At 55.3% G+C, this 20,453-nt stretch overlaps 1 protein-coding gene across 4 annotated transcripts in view; it reads left to right on the forward strand.

Moving 5' to 3' along the window:
• Positions 1-17,613, forward strand: part of ZBTB7C (zinc finger and BTB domain containing 7C) — a 333,977-nt gene extending 316,364 nt beyond the window's left edge. For all 4 annotated transcript variants that reach the window (XM_066247012.1, XM_066247010.1, XM_066247013.1 and 1 more), the window contains 2 exons: positions 2,013-3,239; positions 15,040-17,613. In XM_066247012.1, coding sequence (XP_066103109.1) covers positions 2,029-3,239; positions 15,040-15,688 — 1,860 coding nt within the window. In that variant the 5' untranslated portion in view covers positions 2,013-2,028 and the 3' untranslated portion in view covers positions 15,689-17,613. The remainder of the gene's footprint in view (positions 1-2,012; positions 3,240-15,039) is intronic.
• Positions 17,614-20,453: the final 2,840 nt, after the last annotated feature.

A 20,453-nucleotide genomic window follows, 5' to 3' on the forward strand; every position in this document is an offset into this window, starting at 1 on the left:
GGGAAGCTCTCAGAGTAGAGAGGAGGGGCACTTCTTTCCAAAGAGACAATGAAACACCAAGGTCAGCCTTCGCCTCTTGCCTGGAAAAACAGCCCCCAGCTCCACAGTTGCCCCCTCCCTCCAGATGGGACAGAGACTCCAAGCCAGGCCACAGTGAGAAGTCACTGCTGGGCAGACCAGCCTTTGAGTCCAAGGTCATTCCGGCCTGTTGCCCTTTCCCCAGCCAGACTCACTTTGCACATTTAACTTGTCATGGTCACGACACACTGGTTATTAGGTTCCTACGACCACCTGATGACGAGACAAGGCCACAGGAGCCCAGAGAGCTGGGACAGCCTCCCAAAGCCTCACAGCTCTGCGTTTCTGATTCCTGGTCTCAAGCGGGCCTGGCCACAGAAGCACTGAGGTGGGACATTCAGGCTAAGGGACAGCAGTCTCCATCCCTCATGGGGCATGGATGAGACAGTGACCCCTGCTTGACACGTGGTCCAATGGGTTCTGCTCTTCTATTTAAGAAGATGGGTTAAAGCTTGAGGAATTGTGGGAACTTCCCCCAAAAAATAACATTTAAGAACATTTTTATCCTTGGCCCTGGCCGGTTGGCTCAGTGGTAAAGCGTCGGCCTGGCGTGTGGGAGTCCCGGGTTCGATTCCCAGCCAGGGCACACAGGAGAAGCACCCATCTGCTTCTCCACCCCTCCTCCTCTCCTTCCTCTCTCTCTCTTCCCCTCCCGCAGCCAGGGCTCCATTGGAGCAAAGTTTGCCCAGGCGCTGAGGATGGCTCTGTGGCCTCTGCCTCAGGCGCTAGAATGGCTCTGATTGCGGCAGAGCGACACCCCAGATGGGCAGAGCATCGCCCCCTGGTGGGCATGCCGGGTGGATCCCAGTCAGGCGCATGCGGGAGTCTGTCTGACTGCCTCCCAGTTTCCAACTTCAGAGAAATGCACTGAAAAAAAAAAAAAGAACATTTTTATCTTTAAAGGAAGAAGCCCTTCTTAGCAAGCAAAAGAAGTTGACTCTACCATCCTGAGGTTTTACTGATTTGGGCTTTTCCCTTAACAATTGAAAGGGCAATTCATTTAGTCTTGTCAGATGGGACGGTCCTGTGAGGGTCAGGACCTTGCAACCCGTACGGAAGTTTCATGAGAATTAGAAAAAGGTGTCATTTCCTCTGTACGTAGTTTTTTAAGAAACTGCTAAGTTGTTCTACGGAATGGCTTAGCATTGATATTCCCGCCAGGATTGCATGGGTGTCTGCTTGCCAATCTCCTTTCACAGGGACACCAGTCATAATGGATTAAGGCCTACTCCTATGAGTTCATTTTAACCTCAGTCATCTCTTTAAAGGTCCTTCCTCCAAAACAATCACATTCTGAGATGCTGGAGGTTAAGACTTCAACTTATGAATGTGGTGGGGGACACAACTCAGCCTGGAACAGTAGCTGGTAGTAGCCACACGTCAGTCTGTGCAGGAGTCAGAGGGTTTGTGAAATAAACCAGAGCATTTTCTCAGCAGCAGCACTGAGTCATGCGAGCAGAGTGCTACCCTGTGGCCGTGCCTCGTAGACGCTGTGTAAGGAAGTAGTGGAGGTAGCTTACGATAGTAGCTGAGTGTCATGTGGCTGTCCATCCTGGGGCTCCACCATTGCACACTAACAAAGTTGAGTTCAGTGAAATCCCACCCATGAGAAGCTACATAGCCTTTGCTAAACAGCATGTGCCAACTGCACCACAAGCAGCTCAATGCCCAGGGCGTGAGGGGTCTAGGGAAAGAATCTGCGGAACAGGGAAAGCCCCAGTTCACGAATGGCTCTGCACTGCAGGTGGGATGCGGAAGAACTGAGAGGGAGGAGGGCTGGATCTCTGGTGGGGGAAGAAGGCTTAAGCAAAGGCAGGGGTGGTGTGGGCAGCATCCCTACCAGCCTCACCTCCCTTGTCCAGCATCCCAGAGCTGGGTGTCCCCTCCTGGGACCAGGTCCTCTAACCTCGGTCTCCCTCTGTGTCCCTCTGCAGGGCTCTGGCTGAGACCATGGCCAATGGCATTGACGAGCTCATCGGCATTCCCTTCCCCAACCACAGCAGTGAGGTCCTGTGTAGCCTGAACGAGCAGCGGCATGATGGACTGCTCTGTGACGTGCTCCTGGTGGTGCAGGAGCAGGAATACCGCACCCACCGCTCCGTCCTGGCAGCCTGCAGCAAGTACTTTAAGAAGCTCTTCACGGCCGGCACCTTAGCAAGCCAGCCCTATGTCTACGAGATCGACTTCGTCCAGCCGGAGGCCCTGGCTGCCATCCTGGAGTTCGCCTACACGTCCACACTCACCATCACCGCCTCCAACGTCAAGCACATCCTCAACGCCGCCAGGATGCTGGAGATCCAGTGCATCGTGAACGTGTGCCTGGAGATCATGGAGCCCGGGGGCGACGGCGGGGAGGAGGACGACAAGGAGGACGACGACGACGACGAGGACGACGACGACGAGGAGGACGAGGAGGAGGAGGAGGAGGAGGAGGATGAGGAAGAGGATGATGATACAGAGGATTTCGCTGATCAGGAAAACCTGCCCGACCCTCAGGACATCAACTGCCATCAAAGCCCTTCCAAGCCGGACCATCTCACCGAGAAGGCCTATTCGGACACACCCAGGGACTTCCCGGATTCCTTCCAGGCCAGCAGCCCTGGCCATCTGGGCGTGATCCGGGACTTCTCCATTGAGTCTCTGCTGAGGGAGAACCTGTACCCCAAAGCCAGCATCCCCGACAGGAGGCCCTCCTTATCCCCCTTCGCCCCGGACTTCTTCCCACACCTCTGGCCGGGGGACTTCGGTGCCTTTGCCCAGCTCCCCGAGCAGCCCATGGACAGCGGGCCCCTGGACCTGGTCATCAAGAATCGGAAGATCAAGGAGGAGGAGAAGGAGGAGCTGCCCCCACCCCCGCCACCGCCCTTCTCGAATGACTTCTTCAAGGACATGTTCCCGGACCTTCCTGGGGGGCCGCTGAGCTCCATCAAGGCAGAGAATGACTATGGTGCCTATCTCAACTTCCTGAGTGCCACCCACCTGGGGGGCCTCTTCCCACCCTGGCCGCTGGTGGAGGAGCGCAAGCTGAAGCCCAAGGCTTCTCAGCAGTGCCCCATCTGCCACAAAATCATCATGGGGGCCGGGAAGCTGCCACGGCACATGCGGACCCACACCGGGGAGAAGCCATACATGTGCAACATCTGTGAGGTCCGCTTCACCAGGTATGAATCACAGCCTCCAGGTGGGGGTCCCCAGAGGTGCTGGAAGAGGGTCAGAGGCCATGGTGATGACAGCAGAGGGGGACACGGTGGGGGGTGGGTTGGCTGGGATGGAGTGAGACACCCAGTTCAGGGGAGGTTTTACTGGATCCTAGATGCACATCAAATTCATTGCTAGAAGGCGGGCTAGATATTACCTGGTGTGGTGATTTTCAAACTCCTTGTAAGAGCTAAACTATTTTATTTTTAAAAAATTTCTGCCTGACCAGGCGGTGGCGCAGTGGATAGAGCATTGGACTGGGATGCGGAGGACCCAGGTTCGAGATCCCGAGGTCGCCAGCTTGAGCGTGGGCTCATCTGGTTTAAGCAAAGCTCACCAGCTTGGACTCAAAGGTCGCTGGCTTGAGCAAGGGGTCACTCGGTCTGCTGAAGGCCCCTGGTCAAGGCACATATGAGAAAGTAATCAATGAACAACTAAGGTGTCGCAACGAAAAAATGATTGATGCTTCTCATCTCTCTCTGTTCCTGCCTGTCTATCCCTCTCTATCCCTCTCTCTGACTCTCTCTCTCTGTCTCTGTTAAAAAAAAAAAAAAAAAAAATCTTAAATACAATATTAGGTGGAAGGCCAAGATACAAAACAGATCAGAGCAGAGCTGTTCCGGTTAAGGCAGAAGTGGGGGACCTCAGCGCATGGCTTGCTTCCTGTTCCCATTGTAAAGTGTAGATCCTTGGAGCCATTTGAAGTTCCCCAAAGGAGTGCTGCCCCTTTATTTTGTCTGGAGCGTGTTCAGCACTCCCGGGGCCATTCTAAGGGTATTCCATACACTCTTACCCCAGCCTAGCCCTGAGAAGGCGGAGGTGCTCCATGGCCTTTGTTTACAGGTGAGCAATCCATCTCCCAAGGAATAGGCGGCCACTCATAAGTGCAGCTAGAAAATGGCAAAGTCTGTGACCAGGAGAGTACAGAGAACTCTGGAGTTTTGTAGCCAACATTGATGGGTGGGATGTGGGGGTCACATTTGCCCCCTGCTAGGTATTGATTGGGAGGAAATGTGGTGTGCTGGCGCTCTTTGTGGTCACCAGGGTGAGGCTCATCTTCCTGGCTATGTCCACAGTGGGGAGGATCCGGGGGGTGGCCTTGCATCAGGGCGTGGTCATTTCAGAGCCCGCAGGACAGCTGCCCTGTGACCATGACTCACGGACGAGGTCCTTTCCCCACACTGCCACCTGTCCTGTCAAAGAACTCGTCTTGAGAGACCCACACTTCTGCCCAATGTGCTGCTGTCACCCTACATCTTCTTGGAAATTTACCTGCAGGAATTGTGGGGGACTCATTCTTTTTCTTTTTTTTTTCTCTCCTTTTTTATAATTTTTGCATTGATTTGAGAGGGAGAGAGAGGAGGGGAAGGGAGAAAGAGAAAGAGAGAGAGAGAAGCATCAACTCATTGTTCCACTTAGTTGTTTCATTCAGCTCTGTGTGCGCTTATTGATGGCTTCTTGGACGCGCCCTGACCGGGGATCAATACCGTGACCTGGTGTGCTGGGGTGACGCTCTGACCACAGAGAACCCGGCTGGGGCCAAGGGGCTCATTCTTTTGATTGTCTGCAGTGGGCCCAAAGCTTTGGCCTTTGAAGATAAAGATATTTTTTTGAATCATGTCAAATATTGAATCAAGGGCCTTGTTTTTTTTTGGGGGGGGGGACAAGTTCTATAAAGTAATGAGACCTGCTCTTTTGGGCAGCTTGAAACTCGATCAGCGGTTTCCAGAGAAGGGCATCAGAACCATGTTTGGTGACAGCGGTGTTGCTGAGATAGCTCGGCAGCTCCTTCAGTGACCACTTCAAAGGACAATGCTTGATTGTTCCCAAGGTGGCCTTGGGGTCCCCACACAGCTGCTTCCGTGAGGGAACCCCCAAACAGAATCTCCCCAGATGCTCTGAGCAGCCAGTGGAGGGAGAGCCTCCGGAGGCTGAGCAGCTGGACTGAAGTGTGGAGGCTCAGCCGGCCTCGGGTGCCTCTCACTGATGGCCCCGCTGCACTGTGGAGGCCCAGCCGGCCTCGGGGGCCTCTCACTGATGGCCCCGCTGCACTGTGGAGGCTCAGCCGGCCTCGGGGGCCTCTCACTGATGGCCCGGCTGCACTGTGGAGGTTCAGCCGGCCTCGGGGGCCTCTCACTGATGGCCCGGCTGCACTGTGGAGGCTCAGCCGGCCTCGGGGGCCTCTCACTGATGGCCCGGCTGCACTGTGGAGGCTCAGCCGGCCTCGGGGGCCTCTCACTGATGGCCCGGCTGCACTGTGGAGGCTCAGCCGGCCTCGGGGGCCTCTCACTGATGGCCCGGCTGCACTGTGGAGGCTCAGCCGGCCTCGGGTGCCTCTCACTGATGGCCCCGCTGCACTGTGGAGGCCCAGCCGGCCTCGGGTGCCGCTCACTGATGGCCCCGCTGCACTGTGGAGGCCCAGCCGGCCTCGGGGGCCTCTCACTGATGGCCCCGCTGCACTGTGGAGGCTCAGCCGGCCTCGGGGGCCTCTCACTGATGGCCCCGCTGCACTGTGGAGGCCCAGCCGGCCTCGGGGGCCTCTCACTGATGGCCCCGCTGCACTGTGGAGGCTCAGCCGGCCTCGGGGGCCTCTCACTGATGGCCCCGCTGCACTGTGGAGGCCCAGCCGGCCTCGGGGGCCTCTCACTGATGGCCCCGCTGCACTGTGGAGGCTCAGCCGGCCTCGGGGGCCGCTCACTGATGGCCCCGCTGCACTGTGGAGGCTCAGCCGGCCTCGGGGGCCTCTCACTGAAGGCCCCGCTGCACTGTGGAGGCTCAGCCGGCCTCAGGGGCCGCTCACTGATGGCCCGGCTGCACTGTGGAGGCTCAGCCAGCCTCGGGGGCCGCTCACTGATGGCCCCGCTGCACTGACGCTGCCCTCTCCTCCGGCCCCACCTCTTCCTGAACTCACTTGGCCTCGCAGGCCTGGCGAGAGCACCTGAACAGGCTGACAGGAGCCCAGGGATAACAGAAGGGAGCTCAACCAGAACATACTCCAAGGTCAAGTACAGTTCACTCATCTCCAGCCCCTGCCTCCCGCCCCACCCCAGAGAGTGACTTCAAAGACTTGCCACTCTTCACAGGCCGGATCCAAGGAGGGAAGCCTCTGCGTAGCCGGGGACATCTGCTCCCTGATTTTCGGGCCTGTCCCCTCCACATGTGGCTGCCACGGAGACACCTCTCCCTTCAGGAGGGACTCAGGCTTCAATGGGACGAACGCATGTCTCTGGGTACCCGCAGTGACCCTGCCCAAGCCCCCAAGGCCCCGTCTTCATTACCTCTCTGCCCCTCCAGGCGTCTCCCCCACACAGCTTTCTGCGAGGACCACGCCAACCCACAGGCCCTCCCGTCCCTAGGGAGGGTTTTGAACTTGGTCAGTGACTGCAGACGGAGTCCTTGCCCTCCTGACACTAGAACTTGCTCTGAGCAGGCCTCCTGATTTGGGTAGTGGTGCTGGGTTGTGTAGGGGGGCTGCGTTCCAGAGCTCGCCCTCCCAGCACATTCCTGATGATCACTCAGGTGGCTTCTGTACCCGTAGCTGTACCCCTCCAGGTCGCATCACCCGGTGGTGCCCGGGCCATCCAGCCATCTGCCCTGCCCTGGCCCAGGGCCTCCCAGCCTGTCTCCAGCTGAGGCAGCTGCATTCCAGCCTCCGTCAGCACCTCCCCCTCACTCTTCCCACCGGGCCCTGAGCGTCCTGAGAAAGATCAAGAATGCTCTCGCCTGCCCCTCCCCCTCTCCCTCTTGCCCAGGAGGCTGGGGGAGATTCTCCTGGCCCCTTTGAATAAGGGACTGTGTTTCTCACGCAGGCTGTGGGCTGTGGCTCTCGGTGTTGAACACCTCCTGCCCCCTCTCCTTGGCACATTATTCAGAGTCACTAGCCCCTTGCTTCCCCCTGCCACCTCCCTGGAGCTGCCCTGCAAGGACCCTGTCCAGCCTGCCAGCACCGGCCTGTCCAGCTCGGGGCTGCCTGCAACCCTCTGTAGCCAAGTCCCCTTGCAGCCAAGGAACCTTCTTTGTGGCTGATCTTCTGCAGCCACCGTCCATAGCACCTGCCCTTCCTCCCCAGCTGGAGGCTCTTCAGCAGCCATTTAAAGCATTAAAATTAATAAAAATTAAAAAAAAAAAAAAAAAGCAACAGCTGCTGCCTCTTTGACTCAGAAGTCCCAAACTACTGCTGAGACTGGGCCCCAGAGACCCAGGGGCCGTGGACCTGCTGCCCTCGGCCCTCCTCTTAGACACGGCTTCCCTTTCTGAGGCTCAGCTGAGCTCCTGCCCTCTCACCAGGCCTCCTTTCCTTCCTCCTTAGTGCTGACCCACCTCCCATCTCTCAGGGGGGGCCTACCCTCCCCCTGCAAGGTGGTCCTTTGGCACAGGCTCCAAGTTAGGGCCTGGCGTGCCAATGCCCAGAATGCCCACACTCCATGAGGACATCATTCCTAATGACTTTAGCAGCCACAACAGGAGGGACCTGGGGGTCCTTCCGATAGAGCCCTTCTGTCCCTAAAGCCTGCCTGCTGCTTTCATTGTATGATTCTCCAAGAATAGGGACCAAGGCCTCCTCTACCTTGGTGCAAGGACCCTCACCTCTGAATTAGCTCTACCTTTCAGCCAGTCCCACCAGTTGTCCTACCACTGGTTGTTCCACATATGAGACACCCCTGGAGCCCAAGCAGAGACTCAAAAGCTTCAACCAAACTGTTTCTATGGCCCCGTGCTGTCCCCTCTTAGCTCTGAGTCATCACTCTGAGCCCCTCTGCCTGTGCCTGAGTCTGTGTTTACACTCTCTGGGTGTGGCCCAGCATCACCATTTTCTTCCTGAGAAAGGCTACTAGACAGCTGGCTGCAGAGAGACAGCTTCTGCCACCGCCAGTCCTCTCGGCTCCACCTTGGAAAAGAGAAACAGGCCACAGGGCGGAAGCAGCCTGGACTGAGATTCCCCCAGACCCTGCCCATCAGGAATCCCATTCCCAGGAAGTCTGGAAGCAAGCTAAAGGTCAGGTCCACAGGGTTCTGCCAGATGTGGCCCCTGGGATGGGTCTTGAAGCAAGGGAAGCAGGTGAGCCTGGGAAGATGATAAGGCGTTTGTCCTGTCCACATGCAGAGAGAGGGTGCTGCCCTTGGTGGGCGTATTCTCTGCCCACCCAGACTGCAAGTGGCCCCCTGGCTGCACACTGCAGCCTCATCGCTGCCAACGGGGTCTGTCCCTGGGCTGTGAAGGCCTCAGAAGACCCTAAACCCTTCTAATGTCTGCTACATGGGTCCCTGAGTGCAGGCAGCCTTTGAGACTCCTGGAGAGCATGGCTGGGCAGACTTCCATCCTGCAGCCCCCTGCAGCCCTCTGCCACCCATGGCAGCCCCCTGCAGCCCTCTGCCACCCATGGAAGCCCCCTGCAGCCCTCTGCCACCCATGGCAGCCCCCTGCAGGCTACCAGCTCTCAGAGGCGCTCCTGCCGTTTCCAACCGGGCAGGTAGTAAGGCATGAAACTGCAGAATTTGTGAAGGGATCAGCCCCTGAGCAATGGAAGTCTCATCCTGTCCCTGGGAAAAGAGGGACAGCTTTTGCACCCTGAGAAGTCACTCTCTGGTGAGCCATGATCTCACCAGTTTCCACTGGATCCCCTACCAACACCCCCTAAAAGCTGCAGCTCCTAGGCCTCAACACCCACCTCCAGTGCGGGCCAAATGCTGATCACTCCTATAGCCAGCGGCCTGCTGCTCGCCGAGCAAGGCTGGAAGCCTGGCTTCTTTTTTGTTCTGTATTTTCCTTTTAGTCCTCCCACTCCTGGCAGCTCTGGGGACCTTATTAAAATAATGTAATGTCATTAGCAGTGGCAGCAGGAAGAGAGCTGGTCTCAGACCAGCAGAAGCCTGGGAGGATGGTGCTGGGAAAGAATTTGCTGAGTGGGGGGCCCCCGTGGAGGCCAAGGGTCCCAGGCCAGACCTGCAGCCCCTGCCTTTCACTCAAGGGGATGAGCTCATGGGGGTGGGCATGTCTTTCTCCATGAGGAGTTCTGTGGCTGGAAGGGGGAGTACAGATCAAGATTTGGGTGCACATGACCAGGCTGGTCCCTGGTGCCAGGCATAGGAATGAGATGGCAAACAAGGGGACCAAGGCGAGAGAGGACCACGTTGGATTTGGAGTTGGGAGTTCTGAGAAGTGGCCCTGCACCAGCAGTTCAGTGGTCAGCAGAGGCAGATTTGACGGTGGGCGCACCAGGCACATGCCCTGGGCCCCGACTTCTGAAGGGTCTCACAAAACCCCAACTTGACACTTTTTTTCTAATGACAACGGACCCGATATTTTCTTCTGAACCCGGGGCCTCAACCGACTTTAATCTGCCTCTGGTGGTCAGTCAACAAACGCACCAGGAGCATCTGCTCTACCTTCAGTGCTGTGCACCGAGCGGAATACAGGAGCATCTGGCAGGTTCCTATCAAAGCAGGGACCAGGACCGTCCGCGCCACGTGCTTCCTGAGGGCTGGGGAAGCAGCCCTGACCCGCAAAGATCTGCTGAATGAGCGAATGTAGAGCTCGTGTCTCTCAGTGGACTGGGGCACCTCAGAAAGAGGGTTGAGCAATGATCAGGAACCCCCGATTCAGGGTGTGTTTCTGCCTCTAAGTTGCTTTGTGACTTTGGCCAAGTCTCCCCTTTCTGAGCCTCAGTTTCCCCATGTGTAACATGAGGGGGTTGGAGCAGGTATGCCTTAAGGTCATTCCCAGTTTAATGATTCCATTCACATATTGCCCAAGTTCAGGAAGCTGTATGACTGCACCCTCTGCCTTCACGGTCTCCCGAGAATGATGGAAGCGCCGCCTCCATCAGCATCAGTGTCCTCAGGCGTACAGCCAGGTGCATGAAGGCGCCCGACATGTGCCAGCGTACTGAGAGGAGTGTCCAGGAGCCGAGCTTCCTTTCCTGCATCAGCCAGGGCTCCTTGCCCGGGAATGTGCTGCCTCCTGCTTCGTCCTGCTATCTGGGTGCCTCACGGGATAGGGCTCCAGGAGCGAGGGACAGGAAGTACACGAGCGGCACCTAAGGGAGACAGCAGCGAGAGCCCTGCCCTAGAAATAGCATGCACGGGAAACAAAGGCAGCGGTGGTCTGGCCGGGCCGCTGGCAGTGCAGGGAGGAAGGCATGGCCCCAGAGCTCTGACCTGCGGGCAGGGCGGTGCGGACACAGTGGGGCCACTGGGGAGCAGGCACTCCTGATGATGGCACTTCATCTTCTGTTGCTCCCTCCTGACCCTCTGGTGATCTTCCTAGAGGCACAGTGTTCAGGTCACAGGTGCTCTGGAAGGTCAGGGCAAAGGGCCAAACCTGAGTGGACAAGGAAGGGTTTGTGGAGTTTTGCCCTTAAGTTTGACCTTGAAGGGGCAGGGGGTTGGGAGTGGGAGACATTTCAGGCAGGGCAGTTGCAAAAGGGAGCTCAGAGATGACAGAGATGGATGCAGGGAGGAGGCAGGGTGGACGAGGAGCTCACAGCTGGAGGGAAGGAGCTAGCACGCTCTCTGGTAGGACACTAAGGATGGAGAAGCGGAGAAATGCTAACTAGATACACCGAGAAGGGGAAGGAGCCAAGGTTTACCAAGCATCCATCTCATAATACAGCAGGCTCTGCATTGGGGGAGGGGAGGCCAGAAGTCTCATGTTCATGAAGTACATGTTCAAAGATGCAAAGTTGATCAGATCATGGCCTGCTGGGGAACAGCATATCTATGTGGTCTGTGGGCACAGCACTATTTACGGGGAGGGGCGGGGCTGGCAATGTAGGTGGGGAGATCTTTTCTCCCAGCTATACTGGGAGATATAATTGACACATAGCATTGCATATGTTTAAAGTATACGTGATGATTTGATATGTGTATATATTGCAAAATGATTACCACATTAAGGTTAGTTAATACTCCTCACCTCACATCACCTTTTTAGTGTGGGTACGGTAAAAACAGTTAAGATCTACTCTCTTAGCAACTTCAAAGTGTGCGCTACAGTCTTGCTAACTATAGTCCCCAGGGGTCCCCAGAACTTAGTCATCCTGTGAGGGGTAGGGGTGAGCTTATAAAGAGCCCCGGAAGCCATGCTAAGGGGCGAGTTAGCACGGAGGCTCCTGGACAGAGGAAGCCTTGGGAGATTTTAAATATGGCCACACACCTCACAGCGAAGTGACTAAGAGCTCAGCCCCTGAGGTTCAGGCTAGAACACATTCTGAATGTTCTCATGCTGTCTCCCAAACAGCTCAGATTTGTAAGGAAGTACGGGTGGAAAACAGCCATAATATATACATTGATGAAGCCAACTAGCAAGAAAGAAATTCAGTTATAAGCCCATTACTCAGATGCAAACACAAAACACCAGAGGTCAAAATGGTACAGCCCAGCTCCCCCTCCCCCACTTTAGAGGTCAGGAGACTGGAGCCCGGGGCAGCTAAGGACCTGACCTAGTTTTTCAAGTGTGCCCAGGTCCAGCCCTGCCAGTGCACACATGCAGTATAGCCACGTGGAAAGGTCATTATAGGAATAAGGAGGCTGCGTGACCTTAGGAAGCCCATCCCTCTCTGAGGCTTGGTTTCCTGGTCTTGAAAGTGAAGGAACTGGGTTAGATCAGTATTTTCAGGGTCCTGGGAAGTCTACTGCTAATAATGGAGATTACTGGGCCCCCTGACTCAAACAATGGATCAGAACATGTTAACATGCTCCTGGTAAACTAGGTGATCTCTTAAGTTTTTTCCAGGACTAAGCTTTGCCCACTCGACTCACCCCTCTGCCCTGCTCCCACAGAAAGCCTCCATTAGGGACAGCCAGCTCCTGCCCAGGGCTCAGTGCCTAGGCAACGTGCCCCGATTTTCTGGGCCCAGAGGCAGAAAGCTGGCAGCAACGCCCCCTTACAATTGTTCTGGTCTTACTTCCTGGTCAGCCCTTACAGGCCTTGGGCTGGGGGTTCCAGGTTTGAAAATCCACCCTTTCTCAACTTCAGAACAGCTTGCAAGCAAACTACACCCCAAATAGCCCCCCAGTCCCCTTTGCCCATCACCGGCTGGATATCTTTGGGAGAGCTGCTTGACTTCTCTGAGTCGCAGCTCTTCCTGTAAGTGAGGAAATAATCCCAGGTGTATCAAATCTAGCTCACACAAACCTAGATTCTCTCATCAGCCCGGACAATAGGAGTTGACATCTGGCCCTAGGTTCAGCTCTGTAAAGAGGGGTTAAGTAACTTGCCTAATGGTGACCCAGCAAGTTTGTGGTGGGTCTCTTGCTACAGCAAGGGCTCCCAGACCCCAAATGGGAACCCCATGCCTACACCATAACTTGCCTCTAATAACAGCCTTGCAGGGTCATTGAAATGGTATAGTTACCTGCCCATAGCAGGTGCTCAAAAAAGAAAGATATAATCACTTTCTTGGCACTTCTTAAGCATTTGAACCAATAACCATTGAAATGTGATTTAGTTTAGATGCCCTCCTGAAAAGTTGGGAGAAGCTGTGGTTATGTATAACATGCCTTGGATATTGGAAGAGTCATCATTTGCATTGCCTGTTATTTGATGGTGACCCTCAGGGCCAATACTACTAATTATGTGTAATAGTGATTTTGAAAAAAAAAATCTATAAGGTTGTGGTGAGACTTAGATGAGGTGATATATTTAAAGCCCCACTGATGGCTCTGAGCGGAGTCACCCACCTGGTGAGGACCAGAGTCACACAGCCAGGTGAGAGGGCCATGCTGACCTCCTAACATCAGTGTTTCCATCAGCGCCTGGTGAATGTGTGGAGTCCCAGGACATGGCCTCGGACCTGTGCAGCATTGCTCTCAGGATATGATGCACCATGCAGCCCACTGCACTTTCTACAGTGGTGCGGAAAGAGGCCTGGGCTGGGAGCCCACAGGCCCGAATTCTGGTCCCAGCTCCACCATTGACCTCTGGGTGACCTCGGTGAGTGGCCCTCCCTGGGCCTCAGGTTGCCTAGGCCCCTGGTTCTCAACGTGGTCCGTGGACTAGCTGCAGCAGCATCTGTCATCTGGTTAGAGATGCAAATTTTCTGTTCTCTCCATCCCAGACCTCCAGAATCAGACTCAGTGTCATCAAGCCCCAGGAATGGTGCTCATGTTCAAGTTCGAGACTCACCAGCCCAGAGGCTCTCTCAGGCCTCTTCCTGCTTTATCCGGTCACCTAGATAAAGTGAGGGTTACAGATACATAAGGGCAGCATGCTAGAGGTTGCCGGGGGGGCAGGGGATTATGGGATGTCACAGCAGGGTCCTATGCGACCTGGGGGCAGCCAGTGGACTGTGGGAGGGGCAGGGGGTGTGGAAGAGAGGAGGGTCTGTTGTGTGTGGAGCTCACTTCCCCCTTTCTGCCCACCCTGCTCCCCACCCCACCTCCATTTCCCAGGTGCGCCCCAGCCTTCCTGTGAGCACAGGTGGAAGGGGCAGGTCTCTTTCTCTGGTCCTCCTCCCCCTTGTCGCTGCCAGTGTACACAAGCAGGTCCTGCCCCGCCCCTGGGGAACGGGTCAGAAAATGAGAGCCAGGGAGACCTCTAGCGGCCAGGGGACACCAGGCGACCAGGACCTCTGCTTCCGTTGTCCTCGGGTTCTGTTGAGGGTGGTTTATTTAAATCTGGCCATTTTAGGGCGGATGCCTGAGCTCCACATCTGTTCCAACCTCAAAGCCGCGCCAGAAATTACAGGCAGACAGTTCACCCAAGCCACACCTGCAGGGAGGAGGTGGGAGACTGGACACACAGCTGCTCGGCCTGCGGGCCTGGCCAGGACAGGCTTCAGGAAGATCTTGAGAGGAGTCCTTGCAGCCAGGCTGATGGGCTCCTTCAGCTGGTTTATGCAGGCTCAGTCTTGAGAGAGAAAAGCCCTGGGATGTCAGTTTTCCTCTCAAGACCACCAGGAGGTGGGCTAATCTGGCACAGCACAAACCCAGATTCTCTTCGTCAGCCCTGGACAATAGGAATTGATATCTGGTTCTAGTTTCACCTATGTCAGGGAGGTTAAGTAACTTGCCTAAGGTCACCCAGCATGTTAGTGGTGGGGCTGCAGCTGGAGCAGAGACTCCCAAACTCCTGGTGCGAGCCTCACCCCTACCCCATACCTTACCTCTGAATAATACCGCTTAAACCCTGAGAAGCTTTGCTGTAGATTAGGCTGCATTCTTCTTGCACCTGGCTCCTTTGTAAACCCTGGAATTGTCTGCAGACAAAGAGCAGAGCCAGGGCTTGGGGTAAGAAACCACAGTGTGGGGGACTTGAATAAGGTGTGGCAGCTCCTACAGCCTCCCCAGTCGGCCCTGAGGACAGACAGTTCTCATCAGCCAGCTGGGATGGGCCCAGAGGCTTGGGCAAAAACCCATGACTGGAGGGGAGTGGGCAGGAGATGAAGGCGCAACCCAGTATCAGAGACCACTGCCCCATTGGAGGACTAAGGACAGACTGCTGGTTAGTGGGGCTGTCTGTCCCCAGCAGACACACCCCTGACAAAGCGTGGGAGCCTCATTACTCAGAACTGATGAGTAGAAGGGGTTCTGGAGTGGAGGAGGCCTTTTAGGGCACTGCTGTTCCTCGAGCCCTCTAATCCAGGTGATAGCCACACCTGTTTGAGGTGGGGCAGGATGGAAGGTAAACCCTAGCATGGCTGCCATTCCCGGGGTTTGAGGCCATGGCAGTGTAGAGGGTTTGGGAGGAAGGGGAGAGGGAGCAGAGGGCTAGGAGAGGCTCCCGGTATTCCCTGCGGGACTGACCCCGGCTCTGCATTGCAGGCAGGACAAACTGAAGATCCACATGCGGAAGCACACCGGGGAGCGGCCCTACCTGTGCATCCACTGCAACGCCAAGTTCGTGCACAACTACGACCTCAAGAATCACATGCGCATCCACACGGGCGTGCGACCCTACCAGTGCGAGTTCTGCTACAAGAGCTTCACGCGCTCCGACCACCTGCACCGCCACATCAAGCGCCAGAGCTGCCGCATGGCCCGGCCTCGGCGAGGCCGCAAGCCCGCCGCCTGGAGGGCCGCCAGCCTGCTCTTCGGGCCCGGAGGCCCAGCCCCCGAGAAGGCGGCCTTCGTGATGCCCCCCATGGGCGAGGTGGGCGGCCACCTGGGCGGGGCCGCCGTGTGCCTCCCGGGCCCCAGCCCCGCCAAGCACTTCCTGGCGGCACCCAAGGGCGCCCTGAGCCTGCAGGAGCTCGAAAGGCAGTTCGAGGAGACGCAGATGAAGCTGTTCGGGCGCGCCCAGCTGGAGGCCGAGAGGAACGCTGGGGGCCTCCTGGCCTTCGCGCTGGCTGAGAACGTGGCCGCGGCCAGGCCCTACTTCCCGCTGCCCGACCCGTGGGCGACAGGCCTGGCCGGCCTCCCTGGGCTCGCCGGCCTCAATCACATGGCCTCCATGTCTGAGGCCAACAATTAGGCTGGCCCCTGGCAGCCCAGCCCAGCTGCCCTGTCCCCTCTCCCACCAGGCCCACCCTGCCCCATCCAATGGGTCTGAACTTACACACACACACACACACACACACACACACACACACACACAAATGAAATAATTATCTATCAACATCAGAGGTGTTTTCAGGGCCTCCTGAGGCAGCTTCCTCCATTTGCTGGTGTCTGAGATGGGCGTGGCCTCCCAGCTGGGCCAGCCCCTCCCTGACTGTGTCTCTGGCTCTCACACAGGGACCACAGAGGCCCATCCTCAGAGGGGCTCGGTGCCGGGGTGTTCTGGAGCACATGGGAGCTGCGGACACAGGGAGGTGGCTGGGCCAGCCCCTCCCTGACTGTCTGTCTCTGGCTCTCACACAGGGACCACAGAGGCCCATCCTCAGAGGGGCTCCGTGCTGGGGTGTTCTGGAGCATATGGGAGCTGCGGACACAGGGAGGTGGCTGGGCCAGAGGCAGCCCAGGGCGGGGATGAGGGAGGGGCGGGGCCAAACGCCCTGGGGAGCCCCACCTCTACCGCAGAGTCCCTGCTGACACTGCTCTCTTGGGTCACTTTTCCAGTCTCCAGAGGTCTCGGATCCTTATGGGAAATGCCCTATGGGCAGGGAGGCCGCCTGGAGCTGGGCCTACGTTTCCCTCACTGTCCTGTGACCTCGAGCAGGTCAGCTTTCTGCATCCCGGTTTCACCCTACTCTGGGGAGGGGGGTGAGCTGGTAATTCAGCTTTCCTTGTCCTGTCCAGCCACCCACATAAGCATGCCTGTCCCTCCAGAAACTATTCTTGTGAGAGCAGCAGCTTTGCACTCCTCAAGTCACTGATGAGGCCATCTGTATTACGGGATTTAGTTTTATCACATTCACTCCTGTACTGGCACAGGCGAGAAATGTGCTCCAACTGGACACTGTCGACACAGAGAGGGCCGGGCAGCTTTGGGGAGCTCCACGTATTCTGTTCTCTGGGCAGGCCACCGTGCACATGTGGAGCCCTATGATGACTTTAGCATCTACCCCATCTCCACACACACCCCCAAAGCAGTAGGGAGTCTCTTGGGACTCTTGAGGCCAACAAAGGAGAAATGGGGACCACGTCTTAACACCTGTCAACTGTTAACAACGGCCTCCCTTACCTTGATCCCTGGAAATAGACAAAACTCCTGGTACCCTGAGTTTAACTGTTTGCTTTTCAAGTTGTGAGCTTCCCTTTGCTTCATATGAACACCCTGGACCTCTCCTCTGGGGATGAAGCTGGGTGAGCCTCGCTCCAATAGGGTTTGAAGGGCTCTGTGGGTGGGGACTGTCCACACACTCTCCCTGCCTCTCGAGTTTGTAGCAGGTCCTGAAAAGGAAGACGGCTCTGCTGGCCCAGTGCCTTCCTGATCTCTCCCCTCTCCTGCCTTCCCTCCCTTTTCCTCCTGAGCTGGCTTTCATCTCTCAGTGGCCAGGAAAGGAGGAGAGTTCATCTGCATGGATTGTCCAGGGTCGGTGGCCCCAGTCCCAGAGCTGCGGGTCCCAGAGACTTCCTCTCGCCTTGGCTTCCTCCTGAGCTAACACACACGAAAAACAAAAAGGCCAGAGAAGGACACAGACTCTGTCACTCCCCCAGCTCCCCAGAAGAGACCCCCAGAGCCACACACCACCAGATGCCATTACATCCAAAGGGAATTGCTTCAGACACCCTCTTCAGATGTCACCTGCTTGGGCAGCCGCCTCTTAGCTTCCTGTCCCCATTTCAGACACTTGCTAAGGTGCCCGTGTCCCCCGTCAGCCGAGGGATTGGGACTGACCCGAACTATAAGAGAAAAACAAGGAAACATGAACAAATTGGAATCCAGTGGTACTGAGGCTTTTGTTTTTATTTTGTAAAGGTAATGACTTCTTATAAACTCAATTTTTCAGATGACTGGTTAGTTCTCTTTGTTTTCTCTTGGCTGCAGTTTGGAGTTGTACATTGTAAAATATCCAAAGATGCTGAGTACTGTATGTTCGAGAAGAACTTGAAGCAAATGGGTTGTGGGGTGGGGGGTGGGTTTTGTTTTGTTTCCTTTTTATTATTATTATTATTATTTTTTGGATGTTTCGATTTCCCTGTCTGTCTGTGGGAGAACTTTGGAATTTTTTCTATTTATAACCCTTTTTTAAAAATGTGATTGCTTTATGTAAAATGACACTCAACAAAGTTTGCCTTAGTGATTCAAGGGACAATCTTCCATAACTTTGGTCGCACGCCGCATCCGCCGAGAAAAACCCTCAGCTAATTTTCTGGCCTATTTATTAAACAGTATTAATTGACTTGATAAAATTATATTGAGAGTTGCACTTCTGTGAGAGGTGACAGCAACAAGCCAACCTGTAGAAATTCGCTGCTTATGGTTTTGATGATTGGGTGTCATAAAATTGCAATGATGTCAGACCCCTTGACAAAAAAAAAACCCACAAAAAAACAAAAAATCACAAAGCCTTGACCCTTATATAATAATCTGAAGCACAGTGTTTTGCATAAAACAAAGCTGCACTTACTCAATTCCCTGGTTAAGGTTGACTTCCCCCTTCCGGTTCTCATTTTGGTTATCAGTGGGGGGCTCATGATGGGGGGGGGCCAGGCTCATCTCTTTACTGGTCTTCTACATGTCAGCGTTGTGAGCCACTGTTTGATCCTAAGCTTTTGGACATCTGTGAGCCTGAGGTGTGTGTGTGCGCGCACACGCGTGTGTGTACACATGCATGCACACATGCATGTGCAGGTATATAGTCTGGTGTGTGAGCAAGGACAAGTCGAAGTGTTGCTGACCACTTTAACACAGCCAGTCCTACCATGCCCCTGGTGTGGCGTGCAGAGAGGCCTCCAGTTGGCCCTGCCACCATCTTGGCCTTCTCCCTCTTGTTCCCAGGCACTGGAGTTGGATGTCTTTTCTCATCCCAAACAGCAGATGCTGGAGCTAGAAAGAGGTTAAGGAAATATACTCTTGTTATTGAATGAGGCCGACTCTCCTCAGAACCCAGAGCGCAGACCCTGAGTAAAACTTCTTTGAATTGCATTTTCTGGATAACCCAGGACTCCCCAGAGCCCTTTCTGTCCGCACTCCCCCGTCTTGCCATGGTGAGCACTCTCCTGAATCTACCGCGGCACTTCTCGGTGCAGAGGGAAGAGCAAACCTGGGTTTCAAACCCAGACTCCTCTGTGCTGTGTGTTTTCAGATTAACTACTTCTCCACTCTGGTCTTCTTTCCTCTCCTCTAATAACAAAGGGTGTTGAGTACATCAGAGTTTCTCTAAGTTCTCTACCCAAACACCCCAGAGCAGAGTGGGCCAGCCCACTAGGGGATTGGGCACTGAACTCTAAAGAAATAGCCTGAAGTTACCTTCCTATAATGTAAAATTCCTCGGAAGTCTCATTGTTTGGCTTTGAATGTCATGCTTCTACATTCTATTACATAATATGTATGTATTTGTTTTCATGTAGAAATATCAGCTTGATATTTTGCCAGTTACATCACTTGCCTTTTCCCTAGAATCCTCCAGTACAGTCAGAGTGTTTTTTAGCTGCCGTGAAGCTTTGAGAGGCCCCGGCTTATGGCTGAGGGCTTGGGGGTAATCATAGTTCAGCTCAAAACTACGAGGTCAGATGCTTGCTAATCTTCCACTCAGTTTGGGCATTCTAGTATCATTGGGCCCTCATTCTGGGGGTGGTTGTCCAGTGAGGGCCAGAGGTGAACATGGGGTGAAAGCCCTGAACTTGGGGTGCTCCTAAACTCTCCCTGTGAGTAAAATCTCCTCTCGTCCTGGACAGGTGGGTGTTCGTGAATCCGTGCTGAGCATGACCAGCTCCCGCAGGCCCCACGGTGCTAAGGGAGGTGGGTGCTGACAGCCAGGGATTCCTCAGTAGAGGAGGGAGGGAAAGATGGGAGAAGGAGGCCACTGATGACAGGCCTGAGAAGCCTGTGTGCCTTCACCTGGAGAAGAAGGCTTACGGGAAGCATTAGAGCAGTCCCTGAACTTCTAAAGGTAATGGAAGATTTTTACCAAAATTTGGCCAACTCAAGCTAAGAGGAGAGAGATTCCAGGAGGCAGCTGGGAACCCAAATGAAGGAAGATAATTTCTAACATCTGGAGGTGTCTCGAGGGGAAGGAGGCCCTTTGTGGGGGAAGGAGCAATCCGTCATTGGAAGGGTTCAGCATCGCCTCTCAAGAATTAGGAGGTCTGCGTGGAAGAAGGGCTCTCAATCCTCTCCTGGGACCCCTGCCATCTGATTTGGAAAAAGGAGAATCGACATTATCTTGTGACCATAGCAGAAGAAATATGCCAGGGACAGTGGGTGACAAGTGAAAAGGATGAGTTGGGACAGGTTTATGCAACTGACCATGGTGGCCTACAGCTGACACCCACGTCTGCCCAGTAACCGTAGTAACTTGGGGCCAGAGAAACAGGACGGATGCTGTGTAAAAAGTCCCTGGCTCTTGTTCTGAGACCCCAAATATGAGAACAGCAATGAACCAACAGTCAATAAGGCTGCCTCTCATGTTGGGCCTTGTGACATGGGGCCAGCGCCTGCCCTTTAGAGGAGCACACGGGGCCCCCGGAAGGTGTCCACTGGCAGGGCTGCAGAGGAGCACACAGGGCCCCGGAAGGTGTCCACTGGCAGGGCTGCAGAGGAGCACACAGGGCCCCGGAAGGTGTCCACTGGCAGGGCTGCAGAGGAGCACACGGGGCCCCCGGAAGGTGTCCACTGGCAGGGCTGCAGA

Source organism: Saccopteryx bilineata, chromosome 11 (genome assembly GCF_036850765.1).
Source record: "Saccopteryx bilineata isolate mSacBil1 chromosome 11, mSacBil1_pri_phased_curated, whole genome shotgun sequence".
Lineage (NCBI taxonomy): Eukaryota > Metazoa > Chordata > Mammalia > Chiroptera > Emballonuridae > Saccopteryx > Saccopteryx bilineata.